The 18,079-nt window shown below is 43.1% G+C and overlaps 1 protein-coding gene across 4 annotated transcripts in view; it reads left to right on the top strand.

Moving 5' to 3' along the window:
* Positions 1–17,459, top strand: part of Rad18 (RAD18 E3 ubiquitin protein ligase) — a 126,077-nt gene extending 108,618 nt beyond the window's left edge. For all 4 annotated transcript variants that reach the window (XM_013146332.3, XM_063225190.1, XM_063225189.1 and 1 more), the window contains one exon: positions 1,367–17,459. In XM_013146332.3, the coding sequence (XP_013001786.1) occupies positions 1,367–1,469 (103 nt within the window). In that variant the 3' untranslated portion in view covers positions 1,470–17,459. The remainder of the gene's footprint in view (positions 1–1,366) is intronic.
* Positions 17,460–18,079: the final 620 nt, after the last annotated feature.

Raw genomic sequence — 18,079 nt, 5'->3', positions numbered from 1 at the left:
CTTTTGCACTGCTTGTTTGCTTTTCCTGATTTAAGTGTTTTTCAGAGAACAATTTTAAATGTGGTGAGATGTATCAATTTTTAAAATATTTTGGTGGATTTTTTTTGAGGGAGATGTTTTAGAAATCTTAGCTGCACCCAATATTACAAAGATTTTTCTCTTACATTCTAAAGCTTTTAGTTTTTACAGTGAAGTAGGTTTTTCAGATATTGGAAGGTATGAAATTGGGCTTAATTTTTCTTCGTCGCGTAGGGATCTCTGGCTGCGGCAGCACTGTACTAGGGGAACTGTCTTACCTCCATTTAGTACCACTGCTGTTGAATGTGTGTGCGTATGTGTGTCACTGTTCTGGTCTGCTGATCTCTCTGTAGTGACACGCACTCTTAATTACTGCTGTTTTATAGAAGGGTTTGCAGTCAGGTTGAAGCCTTTAACTCTGGTTTTGGTCACTGTTTACATTTGGGTTTTCACTATTCATGCTGTGTGTCATCCGCCCTTGAGCAAACTGTAAAGAGCTACAGCCCATTTTAGTGTCGTCCAGAACGGTTACTCTTGCCTTGTCAACTCTCCCATCCCCACTCTCCTGGCAGCTCCTTTCCTGCTCCTCCTCCAGATCTGGAGGTGAAGTTTTCGCCACTTCCCAGCAGCGGTGACAAAAAGTCTCCTGTTCTTCTGCCCTCGGACACATCAGCTCGACCTCTGCCGTGCTGAGGCCATCCTTCTCCACCTGCGCCCACAGGGCAACGCGTCTGGCTCCTCCTCGGTGACCTTACGCTCTGTCTCTCAGAAGGGTCTGGGGGGCAGGCAGCGCTCAGTGGCCAAGCACGTGCCGCCTAGGGTTTCACCCCAGCACCAAAAATACAGGAAGAATTCACAAGAATTGTGACTGAGTTTGTACTGGTTGTACAGCAGCCCTCTCTCTGCAAGGCCTCTGCTCACGGCGAGAAGAGGTGTGCGGCCATCTCTCTTTGGAGAATTCTTGGAGTATCGTTTCCCAGGTTACCTTCCAGTGTCAATCTCTGATATGATCAAAAAGAGATAGGATTAGACTATCTGGCTTTTTCTTGTTAGGATAAAGCTTTTCCCCCCTGATTTTTACCCACTAAGATACATAACAGAAGCGTAAAACTACTGGATTTTGATTCAGAAAGGGCTTTATTACTGATGTTGGTTTCTGTCATCTTTGAGAATTCACTGTTTCTCAGTTGTGAGGGAGGAAGGGTAGCAGTGACAGCAGATGTGTCAACAGAGTAAATGGCTGTTCTGGGGTTTCGCTGAGATAACGAATGTGCAAGTATTTATAAGCCAGAGTGACTGTGGAATGATGATCATTGCTTTCTAAGATGTTTTTTCTTTCTGTTTTTAGAAATGATCTTCAAGACGTAGAAACAAGCCCAAGACTGAATCGCCGCACAAGAGCAGCTGAAAGTGCGGAGACCGAACCAAGAAATAAGCGCAACAGGAATTAGCGCCTTCTGCCGGCTTCCAGTCCACGATCGGAACACGGGAGCTTCACTGCTGAGTGACTGTAGATGCATATTTATAAATGACCAAGGAACGATGTGAAATCCTAAATGTTATATTAATTTCTAAATCCTAATCGTAAATATTAACGAATTTCTATTCTTTCTGGAAAATATTTATCTTTCTGGGAAAGGAGAAGTTTACAAAGCACTGTCCCTTGATCTGTTGCCTCTAAAACGTTAGCATCCACTTGCTCCCTCCCTCGGGTGGGTGGACTGCTTGCAAAGGGATTTGTTTGCTTTCTGAGTTTCAGGGTCTCTACTAGCCGTTCTCGTTTTCTCCCAACCTCAGAAGATTCTTCTCAGCCTCCACATCGTATCAAGCAGCTGGTTAGGGCTCTGTGTTCTGCCAGACTTACATGCTTGGGAGTGTGAGAACCTGAGGCCGGGCTGCTATGGGGTTCCCTGGTGGGTCCCCCAAGATCAGTGGAGTTGTTTGTTAGATTTGTGTTTCACGTATCACTTGAAGTTGTATTTTAATTTAAAGTCACAAAGTTAGTGTTATAATTTTTTAAGTTACAAAGTTAATATTAATAACTTTACAAGTTACAGAGCTAGTATTGTCGTTTGTAAAAGTTACAAAGTTAGTATTATTAATTTTTTAAAGTAAAAAGTTTAAAGTCACAGTAAGTTTGAAATAGTAGACATTTTCTTCTGAAATGGCACTTAAAAATGACTACTTTTAGTATTTTTTAATTTGAGCCAATGAAACTAATACTATGAAACCCAGCTTTTAAAATATGCAATAAATGGATTTGCAAGTGAAGAGACTAGGTCAAATTGGAATAATGTCCTCAGGATGGTTTCCTGCGAACGGTGGAGTACGGGGCTACAGAAACTGTTAGTGCGCTGACCAGGAATTGTGGTCTGTGTACAGAACGTTGTGCCTTCCCCAGTTCTTTGGGATTTCAGAGTTGGCCTGTCCCTCTGCCACCCACAACCCAAATATATCAGCATCCAAATAACATGACAGCAGGTGTGGCAAGGATAAAACATCAAATTCAGGAGAGTGCTGGGGGTGGAATTTGTGATTTCGCCTTTCCAAAGTGTATCTCTGTAGACATTGGTCCTTGAATGTGCTTTGGGGTTTCAGACTGTGGAGTGTCATGGTAACAGTTTATCCTCTCAGCACTGAAATCCACTGTTTGTCTTCTTCAGGAGGGCCTTGAGTTTCAAGTGGATAGAGAAGAATGTGTCGTAGTCATTGTGTCTGCCTCAAGCCAAGTGGTGCATTAGGGAAGCTGACAGCAGCGTCCAGACCAAGTTTCTCAGTGTGTCTGCGGTGAGATGAGTGAGCAGGATCAGCAAAAGGAGACTGCTGCAGGTGTGATATTAGCATCACTGAGTGGCCGGAATCCATGCTACATGCTTGTTTCATTAAACATTACACAGCCCACTGTAAGTTAAGCAGGAAGTGATTGCTATTTTAATTTCAGCAAAAGGAATATTTCAAGGGCTCGGTAGGACAGGATGGGGACCGGGTACATGAATTCCTTCAGTAAATATTTGATAATCTACTTAGTTATGTATCTTTGCTATGCTGAGCACTGGGAAGCACAAGAGGTTACCAAAGGTGCTCAGTAGGACAGGCAGGAAGAATTCATACCTTAGGGTACGTTTGACCAGTTTTGATTTTCATAACTGGAGATGGGGCGCGAGGGGGTACTAACCCCACAGGGGGAGGCCAGGCATGCCACCAGCTGTTGGAATAAAGCCAGCCCCTTCGTGTGAGTCTCCTGGGGCCAGGGCCACATCCCAGCATTGCATAGGTTGGGTCCCTAAGTGACAGACGCTCCCCACTCCAGTGTGGGAGGCTGCAAAGTCTTAGATCAGTAGGCATTTTCTAGGCCTCTTTCCGTGGCTTGCAAACAGCTGCCCCCTTGCTGTGTCCAAGCATAGTCTTTCCTCTGTGCGCGGTGTCTGGTCCATATTTCTCCTGACAAGGCCACAGTCACATTGGCTCAGCAGCTGCTGTGTGACCACGTTTCACTTCCTTTTCCTCTTCCAGGACCCTGCCTCTACATATACCCACATGACGACCGCTGGGACTTAGGACTTCCATCCTATGTTATTTTGAAGAGGGCACAAATTAGCAAAATAAAGGATTAAACATTTCAAATTTCAGTGGTAACAAGATAGAGAAACCCATATCTAAAGAACCCCCAGGTTGCTGCAACCAGTATAGCTTTTGGGGTTCCTGGGGCAGAAAACTGTAAAAGGATGAGAAAATACAGAAGAGATGAAAGCTGGGGTCAGGTGGAGGCCTCTCCTGATGAGAGGAAAGGAACTTCCCCCTACTATAGGGTCGTTTATTTATACTATGACATGACACCCCCGTTGCCTAGGAATCCACCTGTATGGCAAACCAAAGGCCTGATGGGAGTGGGGCTTGGAGTGGCTGTTTCTGGGGCTCGCTGTAGGTGGTCTTTGTGGGCCCAACAAAGGTGTGGTCAGTTTCCATCTTCAAGGGCTTCCTACACCAGGTTTATCTGAAGAATGAGGCCTTTGAGCATTTACTGAGATTTATGTGTTAGTACTTAGGATTGAAAACAAAGTGTATCAATTTAATAAAGATTAAGGAATCTAGAGTGTTAGATTCAAAATTAAAACTGATAGGCTTTTATTTCTAAAATTGACCTTTTAGTGAAAATTTAATCACTCCAACTTAGAGTCATTCACTGATTGTTTCCCTTTTTGCCTATTATCTTGGGGTGTAACAGCTGCCAGTGGTCTTATCAAGTCCAAATAGTTGTTCAGGCCATAGTCAGGTGGTCTGTGACTTTCCAAACTATTAGCATCTGATAGAATAAAATAGCAGTTCTCCAAAGGAGACTTTTTCCCATTATATTGGACTTTTTATTATAAAATAATTATGAACATTAGAGGGGAAAGTTATAACCATTAAATTCATTACCATTTTGATGATCTTTGTTGGATTTTAGTCTTAGTGCATTTTAGACGTCTGGAAGAATAACTAAGGCTATAAACAAGTCAAATTAGTATTAACACCCAAGTTACTGGCTTTATTCCCACCTACACTTACACCTTACTTACAGAGGGCATTTTGCTAGCCCTTCCCTGATATTCCTGGGTATCCTTAGGCCGCAGACTATTCTGAATTCAGATGCAAGTCCATGCTTACGTATGTTGCTGGTCTCACAGATTCCTGCTCTCAGCCTGCCCACCTCACGCACACACCATGATATACACATGTATCATGTGCATCACAGGTGGTCAGTGGAGAGGCCTGCATGCCAAGGATACAGGCCAGCACAGTCCCAGATGCTGGGGCAGCCTGGTCATCCTGGCCTTGCTTTGTTCCCCGTGGAAGCAGGAGCCAGCTCCCCCAGTTTCAGTGCCTCGTGACTTGGATCCGCAGTACCCTCATGAAAAATGTGTCCTTCTCCGGGGCCTTTGCTTCTTTCTCTGTTCTCTTTTCCTTCCCGCACTTGCCTTCTCTCTGCTATTAGAATGCTGAGTCAGGTGCGATGCAAATTGGAGAAACTCCCCTGGTGGCACTCCTGTAGACTAGAAAGAGAGACAAACACTAATCAGTAATTACTCAAGTCAACTTAGAGTAAGTGCAGGGGCGGGCGGGAAGGTGTGAGTGACTGAGTGCATAGGCCACCTCCACATATACACGCATGGCTTCCATTTGGCACTAAAAGAGTTCCCAGTGCATTGTCTGTACCCCTGAATGGTTGACAGCAGTCCGTTGGAGCACGTGCCACCTTGTGCATAGACATTTTATTCTTGGACACTTGGATTACTCCCAGTTTTTGTCCAATTATGAATAATTATGAACTGAACATCATGATCATAATTTTTTTCAATATATGTGAGTACTTCCTAAGGAATTATTAGAACATTAGCTTTTAATAAAATAGTGGCCAGGTTTTCAAAATAAGTAGGACAAAAGTTTTAAATTCTCTGGGAAACTTGTTCTGTGAGTTTTTAAATAATGTGTAGTAGAAATGTACTGGAGCTCTTTGGTAGGAATTTCACAGATGTAAACGTGCTGCTTCTGTTAACTATCAAAGCTGAAGATCCAAAATTGGCGGGTACTGAGTAAGACATTGTTACAGTTCTGAGCACCTAAAGAACTTTGGTCATGTCAAAACACCGTACCCCACACCCACAACTCCAGGGAGGAGAGCTTCATTTTTGGCTCATGTTGGTAGAGGTTCAGTCTGCAGTTAGCTGGTCCAGAGCAGAAGCGGCTTGGGACAGGCATGCGGGTGAGAGCTGCTCATGTCACAGCAGCCAGGAGGTGCGGGGTCGAGGGCAGAGGTGGCAAGGTGAGGGGATCCTGTCTCCCGACCAGGGCTGGTGTTTGTTTTTCTAGCAGACTACAAATGCAGTGATACCGAATTGTGAGGCGACGAGTAGTCAACTGTGAACTGTCCAGACCACCTTACTCTTCGTGCAGGGTAGAACACTGAGAGGCCTGGGCTTCCGCTTGTCATGACAGATCACTTACCAAAGCACGCTCTTCAGGAAGAATGAAATGGAACCCACAGGAAAAGAATGAGATGCAAAAGGCAATGAAGTGGGCTAAAAAAGGGGGCAGATTTTAAGTAAATACAGAATTGAGGTGGGGTGAAGAGGAAGGGATTAAAACAAAGTGGAAATAAAATATTAGTAACCGGGCATCCTGCACAACTAAAATACCAGCACCCCAGAGGCCGAGGCAGGAGGATCAGCAGGAGTTCTGGGCTAACCTGGGCTACGTAGTGAGTTCAAGGCAAGCCTGAACTACACAGTCAAACCATGTGTCAAAACACAAATAAATGAACTATTAGATAATAATGTAGGGCTTGGGAGAGGATGATTAGACTGGGAAGGCACCCTGAGCCATTAGTATTCTGTGGGAAACATCAGCCTGCTTGGATCTGTTTAACATTCTAAGGTAATCCTTTGTGGACACAAACTGCATTATTTTCTAAGCTTGAAAGTGGGATTAAGGAAAATGCAATTAAACCATGGTGAGGCAGAGAAAGAATGAGGGCTGCACACTAAGAACAAGCATAGCTCTGGAAAACAAAACAAGCTCCCGTGTATCAGTAATTATATGTAAATGATATAACCCAAATTCTTTTTTTAAAGAGGGTAAGATTAAACAAAACAAAACAGATCATAAGGAAACAATTTTAAGAAACATGGATTTCAAAGCAAGTCCACTGGAGATCTTCACTGTCTATCATATTGTCTCTAGCTTGCTTCCACATAGTTGTCCCCATCTTCACATATTGAATACATACTGAACATTATAGAACTAATCAGATCATTACAGGATGATGAAGGCTTTCTAGGTCTTCAAGACCTGACACTGGGGAAGTCAACAATGACTGCCATAATGTCTCTCATTCTCTTCGAAGTAGCTGTCCTTATCTTTATGTATGCTGAAATTAAACATGAAACTAGACTAATATCACTCTGAGCAGTGAATAATAGTATTGCTAGATTTTATATCATAATGCTATTGAATTAGCACTGGGTATCTTAGTGTCTCTTCCTCAGAAGATCTGTGCATTACATTGTGCATTATATAATCTGTTCCCATAAACTGTTCAGAAATTTTCGACATGTGTGACTCTCTACATGTATATCTATCCTTTCTGTATTATAGGGAAAAACAGATCAAAACAAGACAACAAAACAAATTCCTGGAAAAAAATGAAAAAGGTCATATAAAAGCACAATATTAGGTGATCTACAGTAGTTACTATGCTTTCTCTTGTTATTTTCAATAAAATTGTCTACATCAGACATAATATAATTGAGCATAGCATTACATAGCAATTTTAATAAAAACACACCATTGGAGACATTGTAGACTTCATTGTAGAACACCATGGAGACTTCAAAAGCAGTTAGTCATCAAACCAGAATGGATATCTTATTACATCTTGTCATCTTCAGAGTAGTTGCCTCTGCTCTTAGACTTGATACTACCAAGCATACCAAGTTCGAATAAAATCAGTCAAGACAAAACAGCGGTCTAAACCAGCTTCAAATAAGATCTGTCATTGTAAGACAATGTAAGTAATACAGGGCTTCAGTTTAAGTTAATAGGGAATTAAGGATAGTTACTGTGGGATATCCTGCTATTTTTGGGTTAGCTGTCTGTGCCCTCAAATCTAGTATGAGTAGACAGACTGGAACAAAATAAAATCAAACTAAACAGAGCGATAAGACTCTGTGGCTTTTAAATCCTGATACACTATTAACAGTGTCCTCTGCCTTTTTTTTAGGCAATTCCTCGCCTTTCCCTTTCTCAGGGTGCCTTGTATATTTTGGGTCTCTCTAGCTCCTTTAGTTTTTAGATTAGGGGTCAACCTGTTATCTATCTGAGTGGTGCCGAACCTTTTTACTCCTGAGCTTGATCTTGAGCTGTACTCCTGTACTAACTAAAGCCACAAGGTTTTCCTTCTAGCTGAGTAGTTCTCCACTGCACAAAAGTGTCATGACTTTCCAACCTATCTGTGGCTGCTGGACGAGTTGTCCCTATTTCTCTCTGGTTCCCTGTCACATAGAGCATCGTTTTCTCATCTTTGACTTTCAGTTTATTAACCCTCTTTCAGGTTGAGTATATTTCCTATTCAGAGCATCTCGATGGATCCTGCCTCCTAATCTACTCTGCCTGTGTTTCTTTTTGTTTGTATATCAAGGCTACGTATATTAGAGATTATAGCCCACTTTCTCTGTCTCATCTCTGCTATTCTATTTTTCTTCCATTATTTGTCCACTTTTCTCCTCATTCTGCTGTCTGCCCCATTCATTGAGGCCTCTCTGCCACTGTTGCTGGAGTCCTGGTATTTTCTCTCTCTCTCTAGAAAGTCCTTCAGTATTTTTTGTAGGGCTGAATTGGTGGCCATGAACTCCCACAGTTCCTCCTTGTCTTGGAAACACCTTGTTTCTCCATTAATTTTGAGAGAGAGTTTTTCAGGGTACATCAATCTGGGTTGGAGGTTATTTTCTTTCAGGTCTTGGACTACATTCCCCCAGGCTCTTCTTGATTTGATAATTTGTATTGAGAAGTCTGTCATTATTTTGGTGAATTTTCCTTTGTAGGTGAGCTACTTCTTTTCTCTGACCGCTTTTAATATTCTATTCTTCTGGTCGATTTCTGGGATCTTGATTATTGTATGTCTGGGTGTAGATCTGTTTTGGTTGTAGGTGGCTGGAGTTCTGTATGCCTCATTTATCTGGATATCATTTCTTTTTCCTATGCTTGGGAAGTTTTCCTCAATTCTTTTTGTGAATAGTCTTTGTAATTCGTTTGTGGTTACTCCTGCTTCTTCACTCACATTTTTTATTCTTATGTTATAGATTCTCTTGTTATCTTCTAGCCTTTGAATTGTTACTTTCTGGTTCCTTGTTATTTTTAAGAGGTCTTTTCTTTCACAATCACACATGGCAAATCTATCTTCCAAGTTTTGGATGGCTGACTTTTGTTTGTTTTTGCCAGCTTTCAATGGAATTTTTAATTTCCTGGTAATCTCTTTGGATCTGTTTCATGTATTCTAGGTTTTGTTTATATTCTTCACCAAAGGTTTCTCATCCTTTTCTGGGTTCCTCCATTCTTCCATCTGTGTCTTCTTGAGAGGGGCTTAGCATTTCTTTTATTTTTTTATATCTTGCCTCACTTGGGTTAGAATTTCAGTTTTAAGTTCATCTATGAGGTCATGAAGGTATTTCTTTATGTTCGTTGATGTTGTGGCCAATATTGCATGATTGCTACTGGTTCTCTTCTGTATTTACTTCTCCTGGGCTTATTTTCCCAGGGTCAGCTGCTGCAGGTTTTTTGTTATTTTTTTTCTCTTGTCATGTTTCTGGTTTCTTTCAGACAGGTGTGTGGTAGAGGTCTCAGGCCCTCTTTGTACTGTTTATGGTTTTTCTGAAGCATGCTGGCTGGGGGCTTGCTGCCCTCTCCAGTTTGCTGTTATCTGAGGTGCATGCAGGGACTGTGGGCTGGCCCTACTTCTTTGAGCCAGGCAATCAGTGAGTGCCTTCGGCAACTTAGGCTGTGCTATGGTGGACATCACAGGGTTGGAACAGTTTCGTCCCTAGCTATTGAGTCCCGACCAGGGCCATGACTCAGCCCAAGCAGGTCCCATGAGTCTGCTTTGGGCCAGGGGCAGCTGACGCCGCCACGGCACCAGTCTCAGGCCTATTCTGCCCAACTCCAATATATCTTCCAACTGGCCACACATGCCATGGGATCCAACTTCCAGCACTCACCGAGAATTAATGCAGTTCTCCACCTTGGCTCCAGTCCATGCTGCACCATGTCCGCCAAGGGCCCGGGACTCACCAACTCCCGTTATCGGCGGCCATGGCTTTAGCGTGACCTTGAATCGTGTGACTCCACCGGGTGTCCGGCTCTAGACTTCCACCCGCATTTTTCCTTCCTCTTCCTATTTTTCTTTTTCCTTCAGTTTCCTCGTGGATCACGAAAATCCCCTCTCCCCTCGTCCAGCCCTCTCCATGTTGTCAAGTTCCAGCATCTGAGCTGTTTTTCCCAGAGAGGCTCTCTAACCAGCCACCTGTCAAGCTGCCATCTTCTTCACTCCACAACTCAAATTCTTAGTAACATCCAACATTTATGACACGTGTCTTAGTGCCAGGACTGTGAGTTTTGTTGGTGTTAACTCTTTGTCATCACAAACATAGCTCTTATAGGTAAGGAAACTGAGGCAAAAGGCAAGACATTCTCCAGCAATACACCACTACCTTGTATGAGAATGTCTCAGATTAGGTTTTAGACACTGAGCAACCTCTGTGCTGTTGCCAAGAAATATAATGACATGAAAAGCAAGAGGTAGGAAAAGATGCCAGACAAAGCTAATGAAATGATTATAACAAACTAGCCTTTTATAATCTTTTCATCCCACTGTGAATTAGTGGAATTTTGTTATTGAAGACTGAAACATGGATTAGCTTCTCCAAAGGATTACAGTTTTTTATTAGAAAGGATTAGAGCAAGTGCTGGAACAAGAAATGGGCAGTTTACTCCCGTCGGAGGTGTGAGTGTTGGCTTGGTGCTCTGCCACTTGGCTCTTCCTGTGGTCCCTGCCCTCCAGGAACACCGTGCTTCACATTGTCATGCCATTGCCCACAGCCCCACCTCTATGAGCATTCCTCTTTCCATTTGGGAAAACAGACCCACTAGTAAATACTCATTTAACGACTACTCTGTTAGGACGTAACAGATGTAGGAGAAAGAAGCTCTCCGAGGAGCGGCTCACTTTTCCTCCCTGCTTCTTTGCTTCCTCTTTGGTGACTAGACACTTGGGCTGAAATGTAGACCAGCAGAGCTCTTTGTTCTGAGGTCAACAGTCAGCCAGTTTGTCTCTCACCTTCTAGATCCCTTTGTTGAACGAGTTTTCAGCACTGATGGAATGTTCTCCATCTCTACTGTCCAGTGTGGCAGCCATTGGAACACTGTTGAAGAACTGGATTGTCATTGTATTTCATCTAATTTTCACAAACACATACATAAAGACCAGCATCAATACTCGATTTAGGTCTAGAACAACTCTAGATTATCAGACTGGGGACTGGATGTCTCTATCAGGCTCCCTAACTATTCAAGTATTTCAAGCTTGGAGTGGTCCTGCTGCCATCCTTTGTCCTTCATTGGAGTGAAGAGACAAGAACCCACATCTTCTCTTTGGGAAGAAAGGAAAATGGGGCTCTCAATAAAGTTCACTTGAAAGAAATTCCAGTTCTTCCTCAAGACTTTACACCATCCTGGTAGCTCAAGAATTCATTGTGTAGCAAGTTTTTATCATTTTTTGCAAATTTAGGTGATTTGATTCCAACCTCTCCTTAACACTTGTTATTTATTATCTTTTCTCAGTTAGGACATTTGAGTATATTGTTCCACGTAGAACTTGGTTTTGATTCTTTGAATTTGGCTTCTTTGGATACTCCATCCAAATGCAATGATTCAGTTTGTCTTTGTGACTGATGGGCTTCACTCCACACATTGTCTGCAAAGTTCATCACAGTGTTCCATATAATTGGCTTTCCACCTAAGGTGGAATAATCTCCCATGGTGTGTAAATGCCATGTTTCTCTTTCTTTATTCTTAGGTGGACATCTGAGGTTTCCTATTTTTCTTTCCTACTGTGAGTAATGCCACAGTGAACATCTCGGGCAGATGGCACCTTACACTCCAGGTCGTTTACAAGTGGAATTGCTATGCATATGGTAGTTCTATTTTTAGGTTTTTGACAACCCTTCATGGAGTTGTCCACAGCAGCTGTACTATTCTGTCATCCCATCATTTGTGCATGAGGATTTCAGTCTCTACATCCTCATCAACATTTGCTGTTCTTTGTTCCTTTTATGATGGCTACGATAGTGGGTATAAAGTGATAATTCCTTGTGGCTTCATTTGCATTTCTTAATGATTAGTGAAGTTAAGCATCTTTTGATATGTTTCTTGACCTTTTTTATATTTTCTTTGACAACATTTTCTCAAGTCCTCCATCCATTTTTAAATCAGATTATTTGTTGTTTTAGAATTTATCTCTGATCTCATCTTTCCCAAAACACCCTGGCCTTTGAGATTTATTGAGGCACCCTTCGCAGTTTGCCCTTTGTATGCCTGCTCCTCAGCACATCCTCTTCCTGATACAACAATTATCTCAGTGGTACAACTTCTCTGGTTGGTTTCCCCACAGCAGCCATAGTGTAACCATAGTGGAAGTGCCTGGGGCTACATCTCCTCTTTAGCCTCTGCCTCTTGTCCTCCCACTGCTCTCTAGAGGGAAGCTGCTCAGATTCTATCACAGTTGCTGCACATTGTGCACAGTCTCAGGAACTAACCTTTCTACCTCATTGTCTTGGTTACTTTTCTCATTGCTGAGACAAAATGCCTGATGCCCAAAATGAAGAAAAGAAAGGTTTATTTAGCTCACAGTTTGTGGAGGTTTCAGTCTATACTCAGCTGGCTCCAGGGCAGGGTGACATGACTCAGAGTCAGCCATTCATGGTGGCTGTGGTAGGTAACACAAGCAACCAAAGCAGAAGGGCAAAAGGGAAAAGTATACCTCATTCCCTTCCTTATATTGTATGCCGGCTACCCACTCCTGGACAGATGCAGCACTCACCACCAGTCCCAGTGCTAGACAATGAACCAATCATAAATGCTAGACTCAGCTGCCTCCATAACTGCACGAGGCTTTGGGGGCACACCAGACACAAACCGTAACATTCCACCACTGGTCCCCCAAAGACTCATGCATATCCTTTATGCAAAACACATTTAGTCCATCTCTAAGGGTTGCCAAAGTCCTAACAGTTTCAGCATTGCTGAAAAGTCCAAGTCCCAAGTCTCCTCTGAGATTTACAGCAAACTTTTAACTGTAACCCCATGTTCAAATTAAAACAAAGATAAACACTTTGAATAGGCAGTAGCACAAGATACACATTACCATTCCAATGAGTACAAATGGGGAGAGACAAATGGGACTAAAGCAAGTCCAAAATCCAGCAGGGCAAACATTACCTCCTGGAGTTTAATGTTCAGCATCTAAAGAAATCTGGTTGTGAACTCCAAAGAGCTTGAGTGACTCTTCCCCCATGGCACTTGTGGTTCTTGCTCCCGTGGCTTCTCTCTTGGGCTGACTTTGCTCCCTCCTTACAGATTTTCTTAGATGATCCAAACTTCTGGGTTCTCGATCTCATCTTTGGCTTCATACTCACAGCTTTGCATATTGGCCTTTCAGGGACATACAGCTTGGCCTTCCAGGCCTTCTGCAATTGGGGTGGAAGCTCTTTTAACCTCAGAACTCTTACCTTCTGCATACACCTAAAACCAGTGCCATGTGAATGATGCTGAGGTCTCCTGCCTGTTGGAGCAGTAGCCAGGCTTTCCTCTCTCTTGGCTGTAGGGGTCAAGTGCCTGGATCCCTGAGCACTCTGAAGCTGATTCTGAGGAACACACTCAAACCTGGTGTGACTGCCACCACCATTCTGGAAAATGGTGCTCTGTTTCCTTTTCCTCAAAGCAAAGTCTTTCACTTTTGCAGTTATGAGGCTGTTAAGTATGGAAACCCACTGCTGCTTGTGATGTCCTAAGGCCATCTTTTATATACTCTAGTTCTTTCTCAACAATAGAGATCTCAGCTCTATCTTAGCAGTCCACGGCTTTACTAGAGACTTTTTCCTGGCCAAACTCAAAACACTTCAGATCACCTTGCTGGGCTCTTTGCTCTTGATTCACAACATAAATCTGTCTAAAAGCCCTCAACAATAGCCATGCCATCACTTCAATATTTGACTGTCTTGAAATGTCTTCTGCCAGATTAATTAATCCACCACCCTTAATCTTAGTTACACACATGAGCAAAATGCAGAGAAACTTTCTGCCAGGCTATGACACACATTGTCTGGAGTAAAACAACAACCAATGTAGTCCTTCCCAGTAGAAACCTCCCAAGCCTGGTCTTTACTGGTTTTCTGAGCTGTGACTAGAATCTCTCATACAAAACACCCCACGATGTTACAGCTCTACTCTTTCAGGTTTGGGTAACATCTCCAAACCTTTCTAAACTCCACAAGCCATTCCCAAAGGCTCCTGAACCACATGATCAGGTATAGTCACAGCAACAACCCCACTCCCGGTACCAAATTCTGTCTTGGTTACTTTTCTCATTGCTGAGACAAAATACTTGATGCCCAAAATGAAGGAAGGAAAGGTTAACACTCATGTGGAATTTTGTGTCCTTACTTTCCCATGGCTGTCTACTCATCAGTTCTAGAACCTCTGTGACATCTTCTCTTGGAAGCCTTCCTAGACTCTGCTCTAGACTCTGTTTCATTTCCTTCCTAGTATACTGTCCAGAGTTATTTATTTGCCTACTTGTTAATTGTTTTCATTTCCTTACCAGAATATTATCTCTGTGGCAGGAGGAGCTCTGTGATATTTACTACTATGTCCACCAGGCCTTGAATTGTGTCTAGTACATGAGAGACTCCAAGAACCACGTGCTGAAAGACAACAAAAACAAACAACTGTTTGCTACCTGGCTATCTCCTTTCTCATTGGAACATGAGGTCATGAGTCTGGGGACCTTTCCTGTGTGGTCTATGCTTCTGTGTTCCCAGGGTTTCGTGCAGCATCCAAGCATGGGGGTAGCAATAGAGCTATGAGAAATGAGGTCTTGCTGTGGGAGCAAAAAGATCTCAGATCAGGATCCGTTGACTCAATTTCCTCCTTTCCTGTTTTGGTCTTCTATCTACTGTTCAGCTATTTCAGAAATGCATGATTCAACTGAATGAAAATAGCATCAATTATATTACGTGAACTGCTTACTGCTTAACCAAATCTTCATGGTTCAGTGATGGAGGGGTATGTATATGTCTCTGCCCGTGTGATAATCTTTATCATAAGCTTACAAACACTATTGCATTTCTTTCTCTATGAAGTTTATTACTTTGTATTTATGCCCACTCTCAACTGAAAAGAATTCTAATCACCATTAATGAGGATTTAAATTGCTGAAGGTATTTACTGTTTTTTACTTATACTTAGCCTTTAGTTTTATTTCTTTGCACCTAAATTTAATTTTGCTTTGAACTCCTTCGCATTAACTTGTATATTAGATACACAAATCTTCATTTGAAGATGACTAAGAAACTCCTGATGCTAAAAGGGTTTACTCCACCTTCCTCAAGGCCTTCAAGGATTTTGCTAATGGCTTTCATTTGTCTAACAGAGTATCTGCAGCCTCCGTGTCATACTGAGATGCTCTGCACTGACATCTCTTTCTCTGAAGGCTTTGTGACAAGTGTTCATGTTGTGTATAAGAGCTCTGCTCTCCGTATATCTACTAATCTCTTCAAGGGACAGACAAGGGGTTTGTCTGAAGGATTAGGGCAGCTGCGGGCATGGAGGGGAAAAGAGAGAACAAGACCTGAAATCATATTTTTATTCTCTTGATCTTAAATTCAAGATGACAAGAAATGTTGGAGCTTGAAATAAATCTACCTTAAAGACTACTTAGAGGCTGCTTTGTTCCCAGAGGACAAGTGGCCACCCCAGCCACAGAGCTGAAATGCAGTCCGCATGGAAACCGACCTTCCCTTTGGACAAGGGAAGGTAAGGTTACCAAGGAGCTGTTAACACTTCTGATGGCTCATGGTGAAATTTTGAGTTAGTCCTCGGAACATTCCTTATGTTTCTTACCTGTAAAATGTGTCTGCTCATTCCTGCCTTTCTATCTGCTAGAGAAAAGTCCCAATGAGTTATCAACAGATTATTTTATTAAGTATCCAATTGTATATGGAATAGTGCAGGCCTTTTACAGAAGAGTAACAGTATCATGATAATACCTTTAATTAATCTAATTCTTGAAATATTTATTTTAAACAATCCATTATTGTGGTTTATTGCTCATAAAGCACAAAAATGTTTACAGTAAGAAGCCTCCCCACCACTACCATTTTATGTCTTGGATTTAAATGCTATGTCCAAGCTTTTCTTTCCAAATTGTTATTCCATAGGCATTGGCTGAATTAGAAGCTTGGGTCTGAAGTAAGAAAAACAGGTGTGGATGTGTGTCTGCCTGTAGAAATACTGGGTGGAGACTTCCAAGACCGCAACTTGGAAAGCTCTTCAGAAGTCAGTAGATGGGGGATGTGTCTTGTCACTTGCTCATTTGCTGGTGCCCACAGCTCATGGGAGGAGAGGTTTATTGTGGGTCAGGTTTCAGAATTTTCAGTCTGTGTTTGGCAAGAGTATTAAACACTGAAGCAGCACAGTGAAGAACTGGCAGAGGACAGCCGCTCACATCATGATGTGCAGGAAACAGAAGGTAGGAGCCGGAGAGGAAGACAGACAGACCCCTCCCAGTCATGCCCCCGTGACTGGAACGGCAGGTCAGCTGCATGGCCCTCACGATTCCGTCACCTTCCAAAGCCCTGCCTTTCTCTATCCAAACTGTAAGAGCTTGCCGGGAAGTTTTTGGGTGGTGTGGGGTTCACTGCAGGGTGCCATTTTCCTGGGTGCTTCTTGCTGAGTAGAAACCTGGAAAGTCACAGAGGACTCTGCAGAACATAACCTGATTGTAGGACCTTTACTGCATTGTCTTTATAAATTGAAGAACAGAAGTATGGCAGAATTAGTGTAAAAATGATTAAATAATTATTGAGTGAATTTAGAATCTTGCAATGTTGGGCTGGAAGAAGCCTTTGAGATCCTCTAGCCTAACCATTTGAGTGGCTGAATACTAGATGTCCTCACATCTGGGACTGGACCTGCTGAACTTTGTCCCCAGCTCTGTATCGTGTACAATTTTATGTCTGTTTAGGAGTGTCACGTTTAAGGGGCACGCAGGTGAAAAGGACCATTTCAGCATGTGGGGGATAAATGAAAGAATTGCACTTCTTAGGCTTAGGAGAAGGAGAGGAAATTTTAGAGCACAGATACGTCGTCCTTGTCTGGATGGCCTGACAGTGAAGCAGTGTCCTCAGTAGTTCGAAATCATACGCAGCACCAGCGAGTCGAGGCTCTGGGGCTGGGACTCAGCGTAGGCTGGGAACCTTTTGAACGGTGGGAGCTGCGGGGAGCTGCCAGTCAGGATCCAGCATCCCACAGGGCCGCAGTTTCAGCAGAGGCTGCGTGGCCAGGGGGAAGGAGGGGAGGCGGGGTGAAGGCTGTTGGGCAGAGTCCACTGCCGGACTTGGGTGACTCTCAGATCACTGCCCCCCGAGGCCCTGCACTTGGTCTGACACCAAGTAGAGCTTTCCTTTTGTGTGAACTTTCTGTATTAAACCTCATTAAATTCATTTATTTGTGTTCCCCTTTTACTCATCCACTTCGTTCCTATTGGCGAAAGATAATGAGATACATAATAATTATTGTCTTCCTCTTCCATTGCTGCTATAATAAATTATCCCTAACTTAGTGGTTTAAAGGAACAGTGGTGTGTATGGCTCTATATGTTACAAGTCCAACTTGCATTCGTTTGGGCTAAAATAAAAGGTGACAGCAGCCCTGTGACCCTTCTGCAGGCTCTTGGGGGGCAGTTTGCTTCCCTCTTCACCTTCCGCAGGCTGCCTGCCTTCTCGGGTGGGTAGCGCCTCCTCCCACGAGCAAAGCCAGGCAGTCAGTCCTCCTAATTCCATCCGCAGCTTAGCTCCTCTTCACTACAGGCCTTCCGTATGCCCATCTTTGGGGTTGTTATGTGCATAGGTCAGTTGTACAGCAGATGTGTGACCTTTCTGTCTAGTGGAGTTTGGGCTGTCTCTCCCAGGGGCCTGCCTTTGGCCATAATCAATTGCAAGGCTGGTTCTGCCTGCTCTAGATGTCCCTAAGGTGCTATGTTGGGGCTTCTTTTCTCTCATACTGGGGAGTGAGAATAAAATCCTTTGCAGTGGACTACATTTTTAGCAACCTCACTTTTAAATTTTTTGAGAGTCTTGCTAAGTTGGCTAGGCTGGGCTTGGGCTTGAGATCCTCCTGCCTCAGCCTCCCAGAGTGCTGGGATTACTGGCCTGTGCCACTTGCCCAATTGTATTGGCCTTTCTTAACATTGGAC

This window comes from Cavia porcellus, unplaced genomic scaffold (genome assembly GCF_034190915.1).
Source record: "Cavia porcellus strain 051 isolate PalLab524CR breed Dunkin Hartley unplaced genomic scaffold, mCavPor4.1 scaffold_15, whole genome shotgun sequence".
NCBI classification, from domain to species: domain Eukaryota; kingdom Metazoa; phylum Chordata; class Mammalia; order Rodentia; family Caviidae; genus Cavia; species Cavia porcellus.
The sequence above is the reverse complement of the archived record's forward strand: the minus strand, read 5'-3'. Positions and strand labels throughout refer to the sequence as shown.